Source organism: Protopterus annectens, chromosome 4.part0, assembly GCF_019279795.1.
Source record: "Protopterus annectens isolate FY-2018-M chromosome 4.part0, PAN1.0, whole genome shotgun sequence".
NCBI lineage: Eukaryota > Metazoa > Chordata > Ceratodontiformes > Protopteridae > Protopterus > Protopterus annectens.
Window position 1 is genome coordinate 371,579,253 of NC_056733.1, and position 19,609 is coordinate 371,598,861.

The following is a 19,609-nucleotide window of genomic DNA, read 5'->3' on the forward strand; positions in this document are numbered from 1 at the left end:
TAAAAGATGTTACACTCAAGAGTAGAGCACCCCCTTGTGTTGAACTGAAGTGCCAGCAATAAATCTACCTAGTGAGAGAATATAACCCACAGCCATCTGCATCAAAGGCTGTAGTTAACATACTCCATTTCAAAACTGCAAACCTACTGACCTATAGAGTAGTAATCTGTCCACAAGCAACTGCATTAATTTCCCTCAATGTAGCATGTGCTATTCTTAGTGTAACCTCCCATGGTGCATCCGTCTCCAATATGAATAATATTTTAAGCAATAGGACTTAGGCTCAGTCAGGAGAAAGATATTGTTGGAGAACAGTAGAGAATATAGTATTTGGAAAGGCCCTTCAGTTGCACTGCAAACCCCATGAGAATTTATTTGTCTATAGGTCACATGCCCAATGTGCACAGATTGCCTTCTTATTTATCTGTAATATACAGGCAGTACTAGATTATTTACTCTTAGTCGCGGTGATGCAGCGGTAGTGTTGTCGCCTCACAGCAAGTGGCTCTCCCATTCGATTCTTGGCTGGAGCACCTTCTGTGTGGAGTCTGCATGTCCTTCCCATGGTCGAGTGGCATTTGAAAGACATGCATGAATGGGTGTGCCTTCGTTGAAGGTTGAGCATCAAGCTGGCACCTCGGCACCATGAAAATCTACTGCCAGTCATTAGCAGACTGGATTTTCGCTGTGGCGACCCCTAACCGGGAAAAGCCGAAGGAACAACAACTAGCTTATTTACCCTTGAACCTTTGGTTTCATTACCCTAATCTTAGTGGGGAGCAATTACCTAGGCATTTAATACCTCACTGTGTCCGCCAGAAGAAAGCTGGTCTTTGCTGCCTGGCTTCATTATGCATTGTTTCATTAAATCATAGACTTTTATAAAAATTTGCAAACTTCTCTTGACATGTACAACCTTGGAAATTGTTATATAAAATAAAGAGATGCAGAGTGTGAACCCTCTGCATATGAGGTGTGGAGGGCTTATCCTACATTCATGAGTGATGAAATAGACTGTTTTCCTGGATTATCACTTCACTTTTTCTCCATTAGATTGAACTTCTAGCCACCTAGTTCAATATTGATTCACTTTTGTCTGTCTCACCCCCACCGGCCTTGTATTCTATATCACTTTATAGGTACATTTATTTTTTTTCCACATGTAGAGTAGCCTTACTGGTAACTCATTTTACTGCTGAAATATTTAGGACTAGGACTAGATTCCTTGCGGTCATCATTTTCAACTGATATGGCTTTCCTAGGTTTTGGCTAACCTGGCTGTACCTTTTGAAGCCAACATGCTGATATCCAAAGTACATACTGTAATGCTGGACTTTACATGTGAATGCAAGTTGCTATGTACTCTCACTGCCTGCACCAAGATTTCCACTTTCTACTGTAGCAGACCCTTTGGACTCCATCAGGAGATAACGTATCTGCAGGATTCCCCTCGCCTCCCAGTGAAATGGGCAAATTGTTAACTGGACACTTATTCACATGTGACTCTGTGGCTCTTCCAAAAAATGGGCATAAAAACTAAACCGCAGGCAGCTAATATCACAACAAGAGCTTAGCTTCACATCACTAGTCATGACGCTTGGCCTTTTTGGTTCATTTTAATGAGAGTTGCTTAGAATTCTTCTTGTGAACTAGGATGCTCAAGCTCCCTGTATTATCTCTGGTGTCTGGTAGAGCAAATGCACTGAGACACAATTCCATTCTGTATGGTTGTACCCTGTTCATCTACTTTTCTTCTCATTTTCATGAACTGCACTCCCTAATTCCCTGCCCCACATACTTCAATTAGTCCTTAATTTCATAGATAATACTTAAGTTATGTTTTCTCCTCTAAGAGAGTTCCTACTGTGTCAGCTATCCCAAACTCACCTTATTATCTGTACTCTAGTCACCCACATTTGTTTTCCATTTAATTTCAGAATGCCCTTTGTCAGTATACTCCTCTTTCCTTTTTCATTGAATTGTAGAATGATTTTTGTAACATATTCTTCCTTTTGTGTTCTATCACTTTTATTTTGTGTCATTTTTGCTGTCTAGTCTGAATGCCCTGTAGTATATCTGTCATATCTCTTTCTGCATTTAACCATAGTCTTGGTCCTTTGCATTGCTTTTTGGGATTCTCCACTTGTGTTTCTACTTCTTTTAGCAATTGGATGTATTATGTTAAATTTGCTATTCTGTTCATACAGTGCCAAAGTGTAATGTCCATTTTGTTAAATTTCCTCTTAGGTAGATTACATTGTATTATTTTTACAATTTACACCAGGTCTCCATTACATCTAAAATAGCTGCACAATTTAACAATCAATAGCATTCTCTGTTAAAAGCAGTCTGTTAAAGACATCCTTTTACACATCATCTGGTTGCTTGTTTTATTTGTGTGCTAAACAGTGAATGAACATCAAGTATGCTTTGTTTGTAATACTGAAGTTTATTATAAAATGTTCCAAATTTGATGCAGCTGTTTTTATATATAAGTTGTTGTTGTGTCTTTCGGCTTTTCCTGGTTAGGGGTCGCCACAGCGGAACTCCGGTCCGCTAATGATTGGCAGTAGATTTTTACATACCGAATTGCCAGCTCTGACGCACAACCTTCAACGAAGGTACGCCCATTCATGCATGTCTCCATGCAGAAGACACTCTAGCTGAGAATCGAACCAGACAGCGTCTTACTGTGAGGCGACAATGCTACCGCAGCACCACCACCTTTAAACAATGGTAAACATGTTTTATTTTTAAAAGTTTCAGTTTTTAAGTTCTATATTCACTTCATTTTTTTTTCTTCTTTTGGATTATTAGAATTACAGATTAGTTCAATGTTTACATCTAGAATATTAGGTTGACTATTCTTTAAGTCAGTTACAAGGTCTGTTTAGATCAATTACTTCTGTCATACATGCATAATTTAGAAGTTTAATTTGATTGCATGATGATTCTGTTAGAATCTTTCAACAGAGGACTTGCTGTTATTTCACAAACTGACAAAGATATACCAATAAAATTGCTTCTAACAAGTGAAATCACTAAACTGATCATGCAAAACTGTGATGCGATTTGTTGATACAAAAACAAGTGGTAATGTATAATAAAGTGTATTGTAGGAGGCATCATATACCACTTTCCCTTTATTTTGTCTTATCAGCCCATGGATACACAATGATTCAGATAAGTGTTTGTCAAAAAAAATGGATCTAATCACTTATACTGCTAATACCAATTGATCAGTTCATTTGATGCCTGTATTATTGTTGGCAAAATACATAACATCCAATGAGCTACCACTGGGTTACATATGCACCTGTATAATAATCTATTTCTTGTTGAAATTTCTAGGCATATTAGAATTACAGTCCCTTGCAGCACTTTTAAATTAAAAAAAAATTAGCCTAGGTTTAAGAAAAATAGTCATTGTTATATTGCTCTCTCTGTTCCCATTACATCACCTGTAACCAGTATCATTACAGTAGTTTTTGCAGTAGCCCATTTTAAAAAGTATGTTTAAAGCATTTCACATCATATTAGTGCTCTGGTTGTGAATGTTAGCACATCATTGATTCATTTATTTACTGAGTTATTGACTGATTCATTTATTCATGGATTATCATAAATGTTTAATGATCAACAGGCCTACTTTCAGCAATGGATTAAGAAAAATGCAAAGTAATTGTGCATAATTCAAGAAACAAAGAAAGAATTAAAAAGAATAACAGAAAATAAGCTTACTTCATCAAAACTGAAGAATATACACAGTAGGCAAAACTCCTCTATTAACAGTACTTAAGCAGAAACGCAAAGTAAATGTTTTGTTATTAAATTAACAGGTATGTAAACAACACCTAATATTTTTATCATGACCAATTTATTGACTACTAAAGTATTATTTTAAATGATTAGCCCTAATAACATAGGGCAGCACAGTGGCTCATTGTTAAGGTATCTGTCTCACTGTTCTGAGGTTCAAACTTGACATCTGATATCTGTCAATGAGAACTTGCATGTGTTCATGCACACACACACACACACACACACACACACACACACACACACACACACACACACACACACGCACACACACACACACGTGTATATAGATATATATTGTGTGTGTGTGTGTGTGTGTGTGTGTGTGTGTTTTGTCCAAAGGTCCACATCATAGTTGAAAAAGGGTCAGAATTCTACTTACCTGGTTAGCAAACAAACAAATAAGCAAATAAGGAAATAAACCTGGTAAAATCTAAGTATGAATGGTTGACATGAATTCACAGATGCATTTAATTCTTGGAATCAAGAACTGACACTTAAACAACCACATTAAACTAAAAACAAGACAAATGTAAATTATTCCTATCTTCTTTAATGTAGATACAGTACTATCATGCTGGCCAACCTACAGCTTATTAAGTTTAGATGGAAAGGGTACAGCAACCATATAACAATAAAACACACAGCACTGAAGTTATTGGATCTTTTTTTAACAGAAAACAAAAATGAGTTGAGCGTTTCTGCCTTGTTTGCTGTGAATAGCTGTAACATTGTTATTTGATGCTCAGTTTTGCCTTTCGTTGGTTTATTGATTACATACTTATTTTAAATATTCTGATATATTTATAGCTTACATTAATTTTTACAGGACAGATTACATATATTTTTATACTGTTAGTCATTTTCTATCAAATTTTGTTGCTTTTTAGTGACAGTTTTATGATACATTTTAAAAATTATAGAACATTGTTTCATTGCTTTTTGTTGGTAATTTACTTATGTCACCTGACTGTTATGCATTTCAAATACAGCAACTCAGTACAATTTTTTTAGTTCTATTTGCACCATGTTCTGTTCATTTAGCTTGTGTTTTATGTAACTCTGCAACAATGTTAAAATTTATTTTCAAGCATACAACAAATAAATGACCCAAGATGCAACTAATAACCTTACCTTTCTAGTATGATTAGAAAAGATTCAAAATGAAGAGAAGAAGGGAGGACATAGTTGACGAGTAAAAGAAGGAATGGTGAAAGAAAAAAGGCATAATTATTTTTGGTTATTTAATTTCAAACTCAGTGAAAGTGAAAAAGGCACAACCAGTTGTTTGCACTAAAAGTGAAGTTTTCTTTTCTTGGTAGAAATACAAACCAAATTTAGAATGTGATTAGTAGAAGATGCATTGGGCATAACTTATTGCATGGGGTGGCTGAGGCAAAGCCCTGTGCTTAAAATAATATTTTATTTTTTAATGTCACATCACGGAACTGGTGGTATTGTTTTGGTTTTCAAATATGTCATCTTTAAAAGGCTTTTCCACTTTAAAGAACTGATACATAGAATGATCACTAAATAAGCCAAATAAATGGTGCCTTAGACATTCTTTTGTTCATGCATGAATATCTTGAGAAACAACCAAATCTAGGGGCTTGATAAAAAAGGTATTAGGAAATAAATATTTTCACTGTCTTTCACTGTTTGTTTGTACTAAATATTTATGTGCTGATGTTGTCTCCATAAGCCAAACTGTATAATTAATTGAGATTTTCCTGCATTGTCCTCATACTTGTAGTTGAGATTTGTTGTTTTCTGTTCATTTTAAAGATAATTTTGAACTCCATGCATAAATACCAGCCTAGACTGCATATTGTGAAAGCTGATGAAAACAATGGATTTGGGTCCAAAAATACAGCATTTTGTACTCACGTCTTCTCAGAAACTTCCTTCATTGCTGTTACATCCTACCAAAACCATAAGGTAAGAAAGTATGCAGCAAAGCACTGCTTAACAAGGAAGTGTGCCTGTGTGTGTGTGTGTGTGTGTGTGTGTGTGTGTGTGTGTGTGTGTGTGCGTGTGTGTGCGTGTGGTAAGTGTGTGCACAGTGAGAGTAAAGAAGACTGTAGAGGGTATAGAAAAATTATCCAAATGCATTTCACTGAATTCCAAAAATATGGGACTAAAATCCTGAAAATAAACATTCCTCAAGTAGAATATCCCAAATGCAACACTATTGAAGACTTAAAGATCATGGATAATGGTGACACATAAAAAATATAGAGTACTGAGAGTGTCACATGTACATACCTCTAAAACAATGGCAGCAAATAGCATCCACTCCACTGCTATTTAAGTAAACTCATTAGACAACATCAGAATATGGCGTAGTACCAAGATTCTGACAACCATAATATTGCACTAATCTCTGAGATTGTATGACATCTGGGTGAGTATAATTAAGCATCATGTGGCAGATGATTATGACATCAGAGTGAATATAGTTAAGTAGCATGTGGCAGAAGGGTATGACATCAGAGGTGACAGAAGGACTTGGTGTTCATCACACTGAGCACCGCTATATTAGCCTTAGCTATATGTGGCTATGTCCTGCCAAGGATATAACAGCTGGCCAACTTCCAAAGCTTCAAGGCACCTTCCACGTGCCCAAACCCTGTCAAGCTGCTTGAGCTATGCTGGCTAAAAGACAAGTATGGGTGTGAAGCTCTTCAGAGCTTTACTGCTGCCAGACAGTACACTCCTCTGAGGCTTTTGAGGATTGATGGTCAGCTTATGCTTTCATTTGCTGGGCAGATAAGTTGCCTTTGGTGAAAAAACTTCCACTTTCTTAAATGTATTGGTGTTTTATTACTTTCTTCTTCAGGAAAGTTATTTTAACATTATTTTAAAACTAAAAGTGTTGGATTTTAATAGATTGTCTCCAGACTGTAACATACTTTTAAATAGAGCACTAATTTTTTTCTGTCATTTTAAAATTAGTGTTAACTAACTGAAAACATATCTTCTGCAGAGAGGCTATGTTTATTTTTCCTTCGTAGGACTGGCATAGTGCTTTATAAGTGCTTTTTACATTTTTCTGTCAAAACAAAAATAAGTTTTGTGGCGTGGTAGTTTTACTGGCACCATTTTCATCTTGACCATAGAACAGAGTACCAGTCCCATGGTCAGTCCTTCTTCTAGCCACAAAAAGAAAAAGTTAAGCAAACAGCCTTTGCCACCACAGCAGGCTAGGTGGGTACTCTGCTGTGGTTTGTTGTAGCTTAGACCACTTATCTTTTACCCCAGATCCCGTTGGTGTAACACCTACAGTCACTGTGTACCAGGGTTGTCCACACTCTCTGTTGGAGTCCGTTCAGTGGGCAAGGGAGAACCACTCTTGTCAGTTCTGGGAGAAGGAGCAGGGAAGGTCTCTTATTTGTGTCAAAATGCAGTGTCCATCCCTGGAGAAGCAGCTGCTGCCTTTAGTAACATGGTTTGATCCCATTTTTCCTGTCAAAAAAGAAACAGAAAACCAAGCATGTATCTACTCGTCCTCAATTTTCTTTAGACAGGAATAGTTTTTGGGGTCTGGCTTAGGGTTTAATTCCAGATATTGACCTTTCTTGTAAAGACGTATCTGGTAAAAGAAAGAGGGATACCTCTTTTCCAGAAGAGATTCAAGATTCTGAATGTGAGTCTGAACAGGGAGATGCTAGATTCAGGTTTTTTTCCTTAGATGCCTGATTCAGACTCAGAGGAGAGCCCAGTTTCTGATTCTCCTTGTGGGAGTTTCTTTTTCTCTGAGATCATTGCTAGAATGGTCAGAGTTTTCAGTGGGACTGGTTTCTCAGTCCCTCTGAAAATACTATGAGTTGTTAAAGACTTTCAAAAACTAAAACCCATTCCTACTGTTCTGTCAGCTTTAGTTGATTTGTAGGTTACTGATTGCAATTTCCCTGTTAGTCAGCCAGTTGCCTCTAAAAAGGCAGCTAGGATGCATAAAATGTATCAGTCTTTTAAATTTTTATACAGTATTCCCAAACCTGACCCAGCAGCTATAGCCTTAGTTGATGCCACTGATTCTAAGCACTTAGTTAATTCCAGTCCTACTCCTTCTGATAAGGATAGAAAAATTTGTTAGGTATGAGAAATAAGTGTATACTTCTGCAACTTTTGTTTTCAGAAGTTTGAATGGTCAAGTCCATGAGTTAAAGTTTGTTCTGACAAGTCATGAAAGTATGAAGAATGTTTTATCTGGGATTTCTTCTCGTGAGGAAAAATTTGCTTTAAATAACTTAGTTTCTTCTTTTGCACAAGTTACTACTCATTGCTTGCAATATATGTTTGCCTCTGTTAATACTTCTTCCAAGACTATGGCCACTGTTACTGTTTTAAGCATTTTTGAATGTCTGCACTCTCAGAACTTTCCAGATGATGTTAAAAATGGGATTTTGAATTTCCGTCTTGCATAGAGATTTAGTGTTTGGCTGCTATGCTGCAGATGTGATCAAAAAGTGAGATGAAATTGACAAGCTGATCCATGGAATCTCTAAGAGTTTTCATCTCTCCTTTTCCAAATTGTCCATGGGATTTTCTCTCTCATTCTATTTTTGGCAGAAAACAGAATAAACAGTCTCAATATAAGTAAGTTAAACAAATGTTTAAGAAATAGTGGCAAGGAAATGCCAAAAATAAGTCTCACACCTCCTAAAACCAAGGACAGTTGAATATGTCTGAATAGCTATTCAAGACATCATATGACCCACTCCCACCCTGGTCCCCTTTTTCTTCCAGAAAGGTTTAATCTTCATTTTTCTCTTTGGCAAAAGATTGCTTCAGACAAATGGGTTATGAATTTCACGCATCAAGGTTACAGATGGCAGTGGGAGGAAATTCCTCCTTTCCATGGGTCATTCCTCATCCTCCAGATCAGACTCTTTTGTTTCCACATATTCTTTATCACATGCTGTCCCAAGGATGGATAAAACCAGGTCCTCCTTCCCAAGTCGGAAAGGTTTTTTTATTCAAAGATGTTCCTAGTATCAAAGAAAGAAAATGCTTGGAGACCAGTTCTGGATATTTCTTTCCTAAACCTGCTTATGATATTGCCGTAATTCAAAAATATGTCAGTTTGCAACTTGTTACCTCTTCTTCCTCTTTCAAGTTTCTTGGTAACACTAGACTTATACATTGCTTATAATCACATCCCTATTCATCCAGACTTCAGACATTTCTTAAGGTTTTTTATGTCTATATCACATTATCATTTATCTGCCTTATCCTTTGCACTATCCACTGCACCAAGAGTGTTCACAAAGTACCTAGCTCCAGTTATAACTCATTGCAGGCTACAGAGTATTCATATTTTCCATATTTAGATGGATTGCTCTTCTTTGCATAGTTTTTTTCAAAGTATCAGGAATGTCTGTCTTGGTAGAGAGATCTCATACACAAGCTGGGTTACAAGAGAACAGCCAAAAGTCTTTCTTGACTCCGCGACACAGGATTGTGTTCCTGGATGTCAACTAGACACCTCAAAAAACTTTTTTGTTCCAAAGGAAAAATAGATCCTTCTTTAGATCTATTTTTAAGGTTTCCCACTCAGACTTTGGTCACTGTGAGGAAATACCTCAAGATTTTGGGTCTCATGGCATCTGCGATTTTCATGACAACCCTGTCAAGACTCCACATGAGAAAGATACAGTGGTATCTAAAATCTCTTCAAATCCGACTTTAACACCCTTTATCTTTTCAAATCTCAGTTCTGGGATTTGTCAGAAGAAAATATTTTGGTGGAGATAACAGATATCCTTAAATACAGGTATTCTCTTCTCCCTTTCTACTCTAAAGCAATCAGTCATTGCAGATGCAGTGTACTTTGCTTGGGGAACAGTTTCAGGAGAAATAAAAGTGCATAGATGTGGGATATTAGGGACAGATGCAACGATAGAAATATGTAGGAGATGTTTACCCTGTTCAAGGCATTCAACTCTCTGAACCATCTTGGCCCTTAGGACCTCTTCAAGTGGTTGCAGACAATACCACAGTCATATGATACATTGACAAGCAAGGTGGTAACAGTGTTAGCTTGGGATGTAGCTTCACAGCACAATCTCACTTTACAATCATCCCACATTCTATCAGTGCAAAAGTATGTGCCAGACAAGTTGAGCAGGACCAGGGCAGACCCTAACAAATGTAAACTATATCAGAGATCTTCTGACATTTGATCCATCTGTGGGGAGTTCCTCAAGTAGACCTTTTTGCTTCCTCTTTGAACAATCAACTGTCAAGATTCTGTTCCAGGACTGTATGCAAGAATGCCCAGAAGACAGATGCCTTTTCTTTGGACAGGTACATTTATGAATGCTTTTCCACCTTTCTCCACTAATATCCAATGTACTTCTTAAGATTCATAAGAAATCCCCCAAGATCAATGTGGTGACTCTCTTCTGGCTTAGGCAACTGTGGTTCTCCCTTGTTTAGGCCAGAAGAAATTACCAGAAGCTTCTTCACAGACTTGATCTACTCACACAAGAACAGTGGTGTTTAATGCACTCTGACATCAATCATTTTCAATTGACTGCCTGGATAATAAGGTCTTAATTCCTTTTAGTCACCTGTTTACTGAGGATGTGCTACAGGCACTAATGGGATTAAGAAAGCCTACTACTAGAAAACCATATATTAGCAAACGGCAATGGTTTTCTAGTTGGTGCCTAGCAACATAACCAACACACATTCAGGGCTTATTGTTCTCTGGTTTTACAATATTTGTGTGCGTTACTATAATATGGTCTTTCTTATTTCTCTGTCAAGGTTCATTTATTATCAATTTCAGCATGTTTGCTCATAGGTCCTTTTTTTCAAAGCAGTCTCATTGATTCATAAATTCATAGATTGTTACTAGGCTAATGGCATGTGGCCTTCCTAAGCCTAGCCAAATTTTCCAGGAATCATAATGATGTCCTGTAGCAAAATGGAACATTGCACGCTAGACATTTGTAAGCTATCTCTGTCCATAAGGGACATGTGTGCCAGGCCTGTTGTAAATTTCCTATTCCCCATCCACTGGTCTAGTTTGCTCTTAAACTGGGTAATAGATGAACTCAGCTTCACATGGATGGGAAGCCTGTTGTATAGGAGGGGCAGTCTGTGGGGTGCATATCCATCTCTCCAGCATGTTCTGTTTAAATCACAGACAGAATTCAGGTCCTCAAACCACGTATTTCTGGTACTGGTTGACTTATGAATATGTAGGAGATTCATAAGTGTAGGACTTGTGGATGCCTTGTAAGCCAGATGTAGAATGGGTCTATATTGTAAGATCGACGGTTGAAAACATCGAACAACATATGGTCGACACCCTATAGTCGATGTCTTCAAATGTCGACCTTATAAAAACACACAAAAAAAAGAAAAACATACCCTAACGGGTTTAATCAGAGGTGCAAGCCACCCTGCACTCCCCACACCCCCCGCTACTTAAATATACCAACTCCGAGACCGCACTACATTGCAGTAAATGAAAATATCCCCTCACGGAGATTTCTGTTTGCATGCTCGAGATTCTGAGCATTCGATATTCTCGTGCTGACAATATCAGATTCAACATTGTCGGCTTTCAAGAATATAATATAGACCCCGTAGAACACCCCTCAGCAATCTGTAGGAGAATGAGTACACAGAAAGGGCTTTTCAGCACTCTGTGTAAGATAGGTTGGTTAGACTTTGTATTCTTTTTGTAAGGAACCTCTGAGGTCACTTTAGTTGCTGCATATGCCTGGTCAGATACTCAGTGAAGGGAGCATTGTACTCTATGATAGGTCTGATAAGGGCAGAGAACAGTAGGATAATGACCTCTTTGGACCTAGATGCCATACCCTTACTTGTATGTTGTACAACATAAAAGGATTTCCTCACCACTGTGGCCATGTGGTGGTGAAAGGTAAGGTTACTGTCTATGTGCATACCAAGATCTTTGACCACTGGGTCAACTCTTAGGGGTGTATTATCAACAGCCAAGGTAGTCGACTCACCAAAGGGTACAATTATGCATTTTTTAGCATTGAGTTTAAGATCATGGGTTTGGCACCATTTATTTGTCAGAAATAGGCCTTCCTGAAGAATGCTAGTGTCTGCAGGGGAGTGGATGATAACCTCAGCTCACAATCATCTGCAGACTTAGTCAGTTATAAACTTTCAGTGCTTTCTTCCACTTCAGAGAAATAGATGCTAAAAAGGAAGGGCTCAGTACCGACCTCTGAGGGACTCCACTAGTGACCGACCTCTTGGTGGGTGTGGCCTTATCTATTTTGACCTCCTATGTCCTATCAGTGAGCCAGTTGGCTATTCAGTGGGTGATAAAAGGGTTTATACCTAACTTATTGAGCTTGTGTATAATGCTTGAATGGGGTATTGTATCAAAAGCCTTTGCCAGGTCGAGATAAGCTGTTTGCACAGTCTTGTCCTCATCCATTGCTTTGGTGGCCCTCTCAAAGAAGTCCACCAGATTTAATAGGCATGACCTAAGTTTAACAAAGCCAAACTGTGATGGCTCTAGCATTTTCAGGTTGCTTATGTCATCATTTATCATGTTCATGATAATTTGTTCCATGGACTTACACATGAGGCTGCTCAGACTTATGGGCCTGTAGTTAGCCAGATCAGTGGTTGGACCTCCTTTGTGCAGGGGTATGACTGTAGCCATCTTCCATTCCATGGGCACACAACCTGACTGTAGGCTCCAGTTGAAAAGTGATTCAAGTGGACCAGAGAGGTCATGTTTCATTCTATTTAGTAAGCAGCCTGGGATGATATCAGGGTCCATTGATGCAGTGTTTGTGGCCTTGGCCTTGGAAAGTGCATGCCAAAATGTTCTTGAAATGAATTTTGCATAAGAGACCACAAAGTAAATCAGTGGCCTCTTCTTGAAATCCTAATTTTGTGTTATAGAAGCTAACAGTTGCTCCATTTGAACCAGTTAATTTGGCTGACTTCAGGTTCTTAACATAGAAAACAACTTCATTGATTGTTTTTGACCTCTGCAAGAAGGGTATCTGAGTTGCAAGCTGTTATGGTGAATCAACCCTACCTCATTTTACACAGGGACAGGGTTTTATTGAAAAATAATCCTTTTTTACACCTAATGTGGTATCCAAGTTTACTTTACACCAAACTATCCATCTCCTTGCTTTCTTTACTGAATCTAAAACTGACAGAGAAAGGATAATCCATACCTTGGATGTCCAGAGACAACTTAGGTACTGTCTTGGGAGAACTATATCTCTCAGATCTTTGGATCAACTGATTATTTCTTGTAAAGATAAGAAGAAGGGGCAAACTGTCAAAACAGGCTATTTCCAAATGGTCTGTTTACAGATGGTTACTTCTTGAAGGCTGTTTAGCTGCGGTGCTAAACTTTTATACAATAAACAATTTCTTTTGGGCTTGTAGCCTGTTGTTTATTTATATCCAAATGGTCATCTAAGGCTGTTACCCTTTGTTATATTCACCATAACAAATCTATTCCAGATAGGGTCAAGGCCCTCTCTATTAGGGATGTAGCTTCATCTGTGGCTTTTTGTAAAGCACTGTATTGTAGAAATATTCTAAAACTTGTTACTTCGTCCTCCATACATACTTTTACAAAGCACTATAAGTTTGATTCCTTCTCTAGGTCCAGATGAAGCTTTGGTATTTCCATTTTTCAGGGGTTCCTGGACTCCTCTCCTTTCACCTCCCAAATCGTGTTAGCAGTGGTAATCTAGAGGTAAGGCTACTGCAGCAGTGCTCAATATGATGAACATAGTACATTTGTGTAAGTGGAGCTTAACATAATAGTAGATGTTTGAATGATCACTGCTGCAGTAACTGCTCCCTCCATCCCCTTGTTTTTTGGTGTGTTTTTATACCAGGATGTGGACATTCACGCTTTATTGTTCCTTGCATAGTCCTTACAGGGCTCATCCTCAATCTTTCTGCTGTCAGAAAAGCTTTGAAGGAATTTGCACCCAAACTTTTCTTGTAGTCAGCTCAGCTCAAGCTGCTTGACAGTTTGGTCATGTGGAAGGTGCACTGAACCTTTGGTAGCTGGCTACCCATTATATCCTTGGCAGGATATAATCCCATGTAGCTCAGGTTACTACAGGAGTGATTATTCAAACATCTACTATTAGCGTAAGTTCATCTTACACAACTGTCCTGTCCTCCTTCCTGTGATTATACTTTTTTATTTGTCTGCATCCTTAAGAATTATGTTTTCTGGTTTGAATTCTGCATTTTTCAGGATTATCTTGTTTATAAATTTTAAGCTTAGAAGAAATACTTACACAAATGCTTTAAGAAATTGTGTTGCCCGGTTTTTGCATATTTAAAACAGGCATGAATTTAAATATTATTAATGTGCACTTTTGTTAGATTCATAGATGTCTAAATTAACAGAGATATATCTAGAAAGGTAATGTCACCACAAAGAGACTTAATGAGAATAGGCAGAGGTATGTTTGTGGTGCATTAATATTTTCAGAGACAGTCAGGCTAATGCATAAATGTCCAATCTGCAGAAACTCTCAGGGTTGAACAACAAGTTTGCTTATCCCTGTGGTTACAGCTTGTCAGACTTCAAATAATTTAAGGATCCCCTTAATTTCCACAGATATTACAGTGTTGGTTAGAGCTTGTCAGAATTTAAACAATTTAAAGACCTCCACAATTTTCACAGACATTACACTGAGCTGTACTGCCACCACTCTGCGTTCCTGAAGATTGATAGCGGTGAAACACAAATGTATGTTTGCAGAACTAACCCTCCACAATATATTTGTATCCTGGGACTAATTGGTACTTCTGTTTAGCCACCAGAAGCTGCAAATGAGATGGATGTGAAGAGTCTTCAGTATTATGACCCATAAAAGGCAAAGGTAAAGAAAAAAAGTAAAAACCTCTGTTGAGGACTCTTTAAACTTTGGAAAAATATTAAGTCAACACATTTTTCCTTTGAAAGTTTAACAAATAAGCTGCTAAAAATCAGATTAAAACTTAGGGTTTGAACAATGTGTATTGGTGTAAACTGAGCTTAGTGAAAGGCTAAGGCAATGAGCTCCATAAAGAAGCATATAGCATTTTGTTTAAAGTAAAAAATATTTATTGAAGATTTTAGAAGTTGTCAAATACTATTTGTTCAGATATGCAGACTAAAGCACCTTCTGTATGATTATACTAGTTAAAAATAGAAGAAAGTTTTGTAGTTTGTTATGCCAATTTCTTTTTACAAGATATAAAAGAACTAGAGGAAGACTATAATGCAAGGTTCAGCCAACTGCCTGCTATATAGGGGATTGTTTTGTGTGTGTGTGTGTGTGTGTGTGTGTGTGTGTGTGTGTGTGTGTGTGTGTTTGTTTCTCAACTCAGTTCTTAGACAAAATAGTATTATGCTCCACCTAGAGGTTAATGTTAAGGAGCTGTTAGAATATGTGTTGACTCTTGCAACCAAGACATTTTAGAATGCTTGTTAATTACTGTTGATAGTTTTTAAATCAAACACATACCACTTACCTGTTTTGGAGAACATGAAATCAGCAGTCCCAAGAAACTTCTGGTTCACTGTCCAGATGTAGAGCTAAGTTAGATACTTCAGTTTCCAAAAACAAAATCTGAAGTGGCAGATCCCTTTTTACATCCTACATATTACATATGAAAAAGAAAGTTTGTCTTTCAGCTTCTTGAAAAATTAAACTTTAGCAAAAAGTTCTCATTTTCAGCTGTGTACTTTAAAATTACATCACTTTATTTATTCATTTCACACATCCAATTTGATTCCCATTTGTGTGTGTTTGAATTGTGCATAAGGCTTTTATTTTTAAGTGTGAGAGACACAACAGACCCACCTAAATCATATTTAAGTTTGGGCTAAACATTTAATGAGTATTATATACTCTTTGTTCTACCAGTAGTAATTGGATGTTGATATCCTGCAACAGGAAATTAAGACTGTAACTACAAACAATTATGGCCCATGCCAAGGAACGTCACTGAATGAAACTTTCTGAATGTTTCATTAGTTTTTACAACTAACAGGTGATTGCTGAGATTTATTGTAGTTTTGCAGGATAGTCAACTTCAGTTTTTCTTAGAGTTCCATTTCAAGATTTTTTTCTACAGTTCATTAATCACCTCAGTGTTCTTCATTTGCTTTTCTGAAGGTAGTTCATAAAGAAACAATCTAAGCAAAAATATACTATGTATTTTATTTAGTTAAGTAGGTAGTCTAAGCTAACCTACTGACTATTTAGAAAACACAGTTCACTATAATAACAATCCAGATACTACTATACTTTTTATTTAGTTTATCCATGCCTATTAATTAGATTCTAAACTCATGCTTGACAAATTATATTAATTTTACAAACAGAAATGCTATTTCAACAGTATATACCTTATAATACTGACTCATTAAATGAAAAACAAGCATTGTATTTTGAAATATATCCCATTCAGGAGTTCTTACTTGTATCTTCTTCCAATTTTGATGCCCTTACTTGTTGTAATTTGTCATTTTAGATTACACAGTTAAAGATTGAGAACAACCCTTTTGCAAAGGGATTTCGAGGAAGTGATGACATGGAGTTACACCGGATGTCAAGAATGCAAAGGTAAAAGAGTATGCACCCAGAATTAAATGTCTTTTTATTATGAGACTTGCTAATAAAAGCTATCAAGTTATAAACACCAAGAAGCTATTTATTATTAATGTGATTATAAAGCATATAATTTATTTTCAAACCATCAATAAATTCAGCTAAAAGAGAAAGCTAAATGTTATTCATGTTTACAGAGAAACATGTAGCTAAGTTACAGAAAATACTAGCGTGTCTTCATTGCCAGCCAATTGTCCTTCTTATATGAAAATCTTTAGATTCTACTTAAATAAAAATTATTCTGATCTGTCATAATGATTGGCTTATAAATTATTTAATTCCTTCACTGCTTTATGGACCTATTCCCTATTTGGAAACCAGAAATCATATCTCAGACATTTACTTTAGTTTTTAGATTGCATAGTTCTGGGTTTTAAACAAAACACATATATGCCCTACATAGATGGAGGAGTACTAAAACTGTGCTAACTGCAAATTTCAGTAATAGGCATTTAGAAGTTATCACCCTTTAAGAAAACAAAGAATAACAGGGCTTGGAATTAACACATAAAAATGATCATGCACCATAATCAAGTAGCCATTCAGACTGACTTTTTTCATTGAGCTCTACCTTTCACTCATAAGATTTTTACCAGAGTGGCCTTTATAACTGCATTGTATACTGGAGTTTTCACTGAGAAAAAATTCCACTTATACTGGCACCTTTGGAAGGCATGTAGAATGAGAATTCATATTGCCGAAACTTATATCTTTTAGTTTTTTTTTTGAAAACAAGCAAGCCAGATTGCATTATATATGCATATCTTTACTGGTACTATTACTATATTCCTTTTTCTTCTATTAACATCACATTATATTTTTGTATACTGAGTTTGTGCTTCTGATACTTCATTGGTTGATTCCTAAGTTAGAAACATGCATAGAATGCTGTCCAATTTAAGAGTATACACAAGTGTTGTAGAAGAGTGACACAGAGGGTTAAGACTGTATCTTGATAGCCTGTGGTTGACTGTGCACTAGCAAAGCTATATAAACCATAAAAGTAATGCTTGCCTTCTTATATAATAGGAAGTATATTGTTCAGTTTTGCATGGAATTAAACTTAAAATCTCATATGATCCCTTGTGATTCGCATGTAAAGTATTCTAATTTTTAGTGAAGCCGATATTTGAAACAAAAGTTGAAGTGTGGGATAATCACAAATAGATTTAGAAATGACCCACACAAACACATGCCACTTCTAAAAAAAATCACTGAAAATGCCTTTAACATCGGTTATTTTTTAGTAGTGATGAACTGTAGCTACCATCACAAATTGTTTAGCTGATTGAAAAAAAAAAGAAAAAACAAGTAAACTTGCCTCATTTGGAGTCTGGCACCAAGTTCCAAAAGAGTTACTGCTGAAATATTTTTAAGTTCGGCTCTAGCCTTCACAGTGGACACATCAGTCATAGCTCACATTATTCTAGCCCTTAAAAAAGAAAAAGGAGCATCTTAAAAACAAAGCATATATATTTCTCCTTATTCTAGTCTTTAAAAAAGAAGGAGGAACATCTTAAAAAAACAAATCACGTACACTCTTGGCATGACACATTCAGTGGCACAAAACAAGTTCAACGAATTTATTGTAAATGCATAATCATTTTCTTAAATGTACAGAAGGAGAGTGCATCAACAAGACATCTCTGTTGAATCTTTTCAGTGCAGCAAGAAATCTGAATGAAAATGGGGTGATATCCAAATGATAGAGTTTAAAACCAATTCAGCTGAGTAATAAAGCTAATCAATATCACACCTATTGGTTTTGTCAGTTTTCTTACTTCTTCCACTTTTTGCCCACCAGCATTAAAACTGTACCCGTGTGGCTTAACTGCCATGATGTGTGCACTTGGTAGTGATTATAATTATGTCATCTTAAAACAAAGAATTCATTCACACACAAAAGTTAGATTTTTCCTTACCTTAATAACATCGACAAGAATCCTGTAATCAATATTAATAAAAAAAGAAATATATGAGAAATAATTTACTACAAGTTCAGCTAAGAAGGCATATATCATACCTATTAGCAAACAACAAATTAGTATGGCAGAAATGGTAGTAAAGTTGTCTTCTTTCATACCACAATCACTAAATTTAACTTATTCAGATAAAATGCTGAAATACATAGTTTCTAACTATCTACCTGTATAATTATAAGAACGAAAAACAGAAGAAAATAGGAAAAAAAAGCAAAACAAATGAAAGCAAGTTGATGCAAAGAGAATTGCAGAAAGATCCTAACAAAACAATTCTGATGAAAATGATTTGATTTTATAAAATTGTATTGTTCAGATATTAAAAGTAGTGTCTAATACTTGATACTCATGTTCATTATAACGTGGAACATGCATGCAACTTTCAGATACGAGTGGTTCTATTTAGCATCTTTGTATTGTACATGTCTTTATTAATCCTCATGTCCAATCTATTTTCTAATTATTTGAAGAAATATTATATAAAGTAAATAGTAAATGCAGGAAACCAAGCCTGATCAATAACTAGTATATGAAGGGTGAACAAAAACAAATATAAAATACAACAAACATTTCTGAATAAACTGCACTAACTACAAGATAAACACAAAGGTGGCAACAAAGGAGCTTGGAAGCAGTTGGAAAGAAAAAACAGATGAAAGAATGATAACATTTTATTCTAATGGGCACGATGGTGACTTGAGTCAGTGTAATTTGTGGAATGTGATAGCAAGGGAGCATAAAGAGAGTAAAGGACTGAAACTACTGAAATGGAGACGAGAATTTTAGTAAAATCAAATCAACTGATGAAGAAAGTTTTACAGTTCAGACTGGGAAAATATAATTATATGGGTTCATACATCCTTGAAGTAAATCATATTTCTTAACAAAGATGGAACAGTATTTAATTTTATTTAATTTGGACAAGTTAATTTTATATGTTGTCACTAGACAATATTAAATTACATTTTATTGTTTATTGGTTGCTGTTATCATGTAACATTTTTAAGGTGCATTTATTTAAGATTTTATTAGCTTTTTATCTTGAATGTACAAGTTCCTTACTGTGAAAAATCTATGTTGATTGAATATATTAATCATCTTTAAAAAATGTTGGTGGAATGTTTTATGGATGGCTTTGATCTGGATTTTAATTTATTT

General features: G+C 36.2%; 1 protein-coding gene across 3 annotated transcripts in view; it reads left to right on the forward strand.

Annotated features, from left to right (window-relative positions):
• TBX5 (T-box transcription factor 5) overlaps positions 1-19,609 on the forward strand; it is a 244,197-nt gene that overhangs the window by 196,055 nt on the left and 28,533 nt on the right. For all 3 annotated transcript variants that reach the window (XM_044068336.1, XM_044068338.1, XM_044068337.1), the window contains exons 6-7: positions 5,605-5,757; positions 16,336-16,427. In XM_044068336.1, coding sequence (XP_043924271.1) covers positions 5,605-5,757; positions 16,336-16,427 — 245 coding nt within the window. The remainder of the gene's footprint in view (positions 1-5,604; positions 5,758-16,335; positions 16,428-19,609) is intronic.